At 57.4% G+C, this 5,636-nt stretch overlaps 1 protein-coding gene across 1 annotated transcript; it reads right to left on the bottom strand.

Annotated features, from left to right (window-relative positions):
- Nucleotides 1-382: 382 nt before the first annotated feature.
- NR2E3 (nuclear receptor subfamily 2 group E member 3) lies at nucleotides 383-5,420 on the bottom strand. Its single transcript, XM_021694029.1, has 8 exons — nucleotides 5,327-5,420; nucleotides 4,759-4,885; nucleotides 4,479-4,582; nucleotides 4,143-4,391; nucleotides 3,881-4,056; nucleotides 2,746-2,992; nucleotides 2,399-2,504; nucleotides 383-570 (listed from the first exon to the last, which is right to left on the bottom strand). Exons 1-8 carry the CDS (start codon nucleotides 5,418-5,420, stop codon nucleotides 438-440), a joined length of 1,236 nt encoding a protein of 411 aa, XP_021549704.1. The 3' UTR covers nucleotides 383-437.
- Nucleotides 5,421-5,636: the final 216 nt, after the last annotated feature.

Here is a 5,636-nt window from a genome sequence, read left to right as displayed (position 1 = left end):
CCTCTGGGCCCCTTTCCAACCACCCCAACTCCCTACTCCAGGGGTAAACACTATTCCAGCTTCCGCCACCACCAGTTAGTCTTGCCTGTTCATGAACTTTGTATAAGCAGAAGCTGTGCCTGGCAAAGTTCTTTCCTTCTACTTTTATGTCTGCGAAATTCATCCATGTTGTCACATGTGTTGGTAGTTGATTCTTCTTGATTGCCGTTTTCCATTAAATGAATATACCATAATTTATTAATTCACCCTACTGCCGATGTACTGTCAGGGGCTATTATGAATAAAGCTGCTGTGAATATTTTCATAATATCTTTTGGTGGATATTTCTGCTTGGGACACATACCTACAGGTGGGATTGCTGGGTCACAGGGCAAGCAAGTGAGTGCCTTCAGCAGGCGGTTTCCTAAAGTAGTTGGACCCATTTACTTCCTCCTCCCTCAGTTTTTGAACATATCACAAAGGAGCTTCTCCATTGGAGTATTCCCTATGGTCTTGCGGAAGAAGAGGAGCTCAACTCGTTCGGAAGTGATAAACCTCAAAGACGGGAGAAGCAGGAGCAATTTCCCAAACCTGAACGGGAGAGAGGACACCATTAGTTTTATTACCAGCTTCTGAGCATGAGTCATGGGGGCACTGGGATAAAAATAGTGAATAAATATTGTTTATTATGTGCAAAGATTGTAAAGTGAGAAGTTATTTATATTAACGCTATATAGAATGTGTTAATCATATATATGATTATTATGATAATTATGAGATGATTAATACTATGCATATTTGCATAAGAATATAAATGCCCCTCTGTAAGTCCAGTAGGATGATAGAATAGCCATTAGTGAAAGTGTTCTGAAGCTGAAGCATAATTTTTGTGTGCAAAAGAGATACTCATCCTAAGAAAAGAAACTGCAGTTTTAAATAAGAACCATTAAAAAAATTTTTTTTAAAAAGGGCTCAGTCAGTTAAGCATCCGACTCTTGATCTCAGCTCAGGTCTTAATCTCAAGGTCGTGAGTTCAAGCCCCACCTTGCACTCCACGCTGGGTGTGCAGCCTACTGAATGAATGAATGAATGAATGAATGAACAAATCAATCAATCAATCCATCAATCAATCAAACAAACCATCTGCCAAGGCAAGGATCCCCAGTGCAGAGAAGGTAGATGGTGAAGGCCCAAAAGACAGATGGGAGGGATCAACAGAGGTCACTGCCCAACATCAAGGAGGCCACTTCAAAGTGGGGCAGCTCCACGCTCAACTCCCACCGTGGAGGTCTGTGGGAGGCCTTCCCTCATCTCCCAGTTATCTGCGGGACTTATTTGTTTCCACCCAAGGGCTTTCTTTCTCTTGCAAGTGCCAAGTGGGTGGGACAGAGAAGTTGCACATCTTATGCTTGTTCCTTCCTCTCTTGTTTTTCTGAGCTAGGGAGTTTCAGGAAGAAGTAACTAGAAAGTCAAGTAGAGAAATTGTTTTTCAAACTGGAGGTATTCGTCCCCTAGTGGATCTGAAATTAAACTTAGTGGGTCACCACCAGCCACACTCACGGCCTCTCAGTAGCTACTGCCCCCAAACCCAGCCACAGCAGGGCTCTCATCCATGCATGTGGCTTAGCCAAGTGCATCCCTATGGGATGTTCCCCGGAGCTCCAACAGACCTGGTCATGGTCCCTCAAAACTACCTCTTCCTCCTGACTTTCCTTTTTATTTCTTGACTCCCGCTTCTCCCAAATAGCACCTCTTCTCTTGCTCCTTACATCCATCCATGTACCAAGTCGGACGCATTCTGACTCCTGGAGGCGCCTGCAACTGTCCTCTCCCTACAACCACTCCCAGAGAGCAGGACACCAGGGACTCCCCTGGAGGATGGCAGTGCGTGCTTCCCTCCCCGGTCATGTACTCTGGACTCACTCTAGCTCTGTGTACAACGCCCTCCTGCTCAAAAGCCTGCAGTGGCTCCCCTCTGCCTACCAAATCCCATATGGCCTTCGGCCGGCATTCGAGGTCCTGGACTGGCTGGCCCCAGAACGCTGTTCTAGCTTAATCTCCTACCTTCTGCTGGCAGCGATCTGTTACACCTTCCAAACCAGGCTCCTGCCCTAGCTGTCTACTTGGATGCGTAGCGAGAGATAGAGGTATCCGAACCCCTCACTATCTGATGGGGGTGGTTCTCATCTGTAGTGGGGCCACTGTGCTGGGCATCCTGGGAAGGCAACAACTTTGTCTTCTGCTCATTTTGGTCCCCACCCCTGGGACCTGGCACACAGGAGATGCTGGATTCGTGCTGGTTGAATCAGACCTTTGGGCCATCTAATGAGTGACACCAGGGATGGTGTCAAAGTGGTGGGGGGGGGGAGGGTAAAGAGGTGAAGGGACAGATGGGCAGGGAGGCAGGTGCTCAGGTCACCTCACAGGCTGGCTGGGGTGGTGCGCCTTGCTGTGCTGGCTCAGCATCACTTGGGACTGGTCCTGCAAGGCCTCCACGTGCTCAGGATCCTTCAGGCCCCGAGTTTCTGGAGAGAAGCATCGGCAGTGAGCTCTTCTCCCAGCCCGCCCTGCCTGCCCCCGCCACAGTCAGCCAGGGCCCTCAGGCGGAGTGAACCCAGCCCTGCACCTCACTCCTCCTGCTCCCCAGGGAAGAAGCCTGCACACCCCCGGGGTGTGGAGTGGTGGAGGCAGAGGGAGAGGCAGAAGGAAATCACTGGAATTTCCATTTACCACACTTCCGTAAGGCTTGGGCAAAGACTCAGCTACCTGGTTTGAAGAGGACCAGGGCCTTCATGCAGGCGAACTCTGTGGGGTCCACTGCCAATGCTCGGAACCGTGAGATTGTTTCCTGCAGGATGCGGCTCTCTGCACTGGCCAGTGCCAACCGGCCCTGGGAGCTGCCAGCAGCGGGGGCCTCGGGCGCGGCCAGCAGTGGGCAGGTGTCCAGAGGCAGAGACCACTGTATGGCCCCGAGGAGGAAGAGTTCACTCCATGCCTCCTCCAGCAGGATCACCTGTACTCAAAGAAGGAGCGAGCATGATGGCGGAGATCCAACATCTCTGGCTCAGCCTGAACCTCTGCCACCTTCTCCGGGGCCCTAGGAAAGGAAGGGCTGGCCCTGGATGCCCAGACCATCTCCTGACCTCTGCCTGACATTGAGCCAGAGGCCCAGGGCTCTGGGATTTGGTATGATCTGGCCCAGCTGCCTAGGCTCCAAGATGCTCTATGCATTCCCTCCAGAGCCTCAACTGGAACATTTAGGAAAGCCTAGAGCCATGGCAGTTGGGCAGCCTTAGGGACAGTCCCCACAAGCGTCCCAAGTTGAGTGTGCTCAGCAGACTCGGCCTGACCTCTGAGCTGCTCCATCCAAACCACTGGCCAAGTGCTCAGACCCTCAGTGTGCCTCTCTTCCTGGGTTTATCGTGACAGGTCTGCTTGCCCTTGAGAAGCTCAGAGGGAAGTCCTACAGGTGAAGAGGTTAGGCGGCAACTCGAACCCTGAAGTCAGAGGCGTCTGTGCTCCTAGAGAGCCCAGAGTCTCCCACTTGCACTATTCAGGGTGTGCAGACAGCCCTGTCACATACAGAGGGACTGTAGGACCTGAGGTTTTGTCCAGGAGGAGAAAAGACCCAGGGGACCATAGGCACTGCCTTCAAATCCCTGAGTGGCCCTAGCCACCATCATCCCTGAGGTACACAGCCCACTATCACCTCTGCCCAGAGATGTGAGAGCCCCCAGTGGTCACATCCCTGAGACATGGATCCCTGACCAACACTGACTCAGAGACACGTGCATCCCAACCGTGACCATCGCCGAGCTTCGGGCACCCCCAGTTATCACCTGCGAGGGGCTGTATGCGCTCCCGACGCAGCTGACTCAAGTGCATCCCCCGACACACACACCTGATCGCGGAAGGGCAGGTTGGAGAACACGGGCAGGTTCTTGGCCCACTTGACGGCCATAAAGAGAAGGCGAGCCGATGTCTCATGGATGCTGTCCAGGCCACAGGGCGACGAGGAGGAGTATGGGGATGAGGGAAACTCGGGATCATCGCTGGTGACATCAATATTCTCGTCGGCTGTTGGAGGAGGAGGTGGTGACATCAGCGCCCAGTCTGGGGCCGGGGCAGGGGCTGCTCAGGGCCCCAGCCGGCCTCCCACTTACCATCCTCTGGCTCCAGCTTAGCACATGTTTCGGCTGTTATAAGGCTGGCCATGAAGTGGTGGTGCCCCGGCGGCGTGAGGGCCCCAGGCCCCAGGGCTCTGGCTGCAGAAACAGGCGTGGGGCCCCGTGGGCTGGGCCCCGCCGGGGCCAGGGGGGGCCCCAGGGGCTCCAGCCGGGGCTCCGGGTCTGACTCCACGCTAGCCAGCCGCAGCTGGGCCGAGCTCCGCGGCTGGCGCTCATTCTGCACAGCTGCGGAGGCAGGAAGGGTCAGGACACCCCCCGGGCCTGGGCCCCCATCTCTTCCGTCACTCGTCTCTGGGATGGGACCCGACTCACCGTCCTGGTTCATGCCCTCCTGCAGGCACTTCTTCAGGCGGCAGGCCTGGCACTGGTTCCTGTGGGCCTTGTCCACCGGGCACATCCCCGCCCCCACCTGGCACCTGCAGGCCGAGGGCGCCCAGGGTGTCAGTGCCCCACCACCCAGGCCCTCGGCCGTGGGTTTGGGACATGCTTGGCCCAGTCCCTCCGCCCCTGAGAACGTCCTCCCCCCACACACCCCGCCCAGGGTCCCGCAGGGGCGGGAGGGGCAGGGCCGTCCTAGGCGGGCCCCCCTCACCGGTAGATGAGCCTCCGCCGCACGCTCCTCTTGAAGAAGCCGCTGCAGCCGTTGCAGGCGTAGATGCCATAGTGCTTCCCGCTGCTGCTGTCCCCGCACACGCGACACTGCAGCGAGGGGCCCGCGCCTGAGGGGGGCAGGGGCCCGGCTGGGTCGCACCCCTCCCTCCCATCGGCTCCGCGAGCCGTCCCCGCCAGCCCCGGCCCCGCCCACAGTTAAAGCGCCAGCCCCTCTGGTCTTGACACCCCACCCCGCGCCCCTCCCCGGGCTAGCGCCGGCCTCCACCAGCCCGCCCCCCGTTCCCTCTCTGCCGGTGGCTTCAGGCTCTGTCCTCCCACAGAAGCCTCCGGGACCCCACCCCTGGGGGGCTCCGCGGCCACACCCGAAGGCTGCTTCTCTCTCTTTCCTGTGCCATCCTGGCTCTGCCCACCACCGAGGGTTCTGGGTTTGCCCGCCTGTTCCCTCACTCTTGCCCACAGCCCTTGGAGCTCCTTTCAGGGTCCCTGCGACCCTCTGGTCCACACTGCACTCCCCGAGGGCCCAGACCCCACCTCCAGGAAAGCCCTACCTGCGGGCTCTTCTCCCAGGCCCCACCTGCCCGGGGACTCCTTCCTGGAGGCAGCCACAGTGGCCGGCCCAGCTGCAGCCATGTTGGAGCTCATGCTGGGGCAGTGGGCCCAGTGCTAGCGGGTCCCAGGGCAGCCTGCACCTGCCTTCCTGAGGGAGGCGCTCTGAGTGGGCCCACCCTTGGCCTCCCTCTTTTGACCTCTGTCCCTCTCTTGGTGCCCCTGTCTCCTGTTTCTACTTCTCCCCCTCCCTGGCCCTGGTGGTCTCCCTCACTCCCTCCCAAGTCTCTCCTCTTTGTCCTCCTGCCTCCC

The sequence above is a fragment of the Neomonachus schauinslandi genome, chromosome 9 (assembly GCF_002201575.2).
Source record: "Neomonachus schauinslandi chromosome 9, ASM220157v2, whole genome shotgun sequence".
Lineage (NCBI taxonomy): Eukaryota > Metazoa > Chordata > Mammalia > Carnivora > Phocidae > Neomonachus > Neomonachus schauinslandi.
This window is presented reverse-complemented; position numbering and strand designations above follow the sequence as displayed.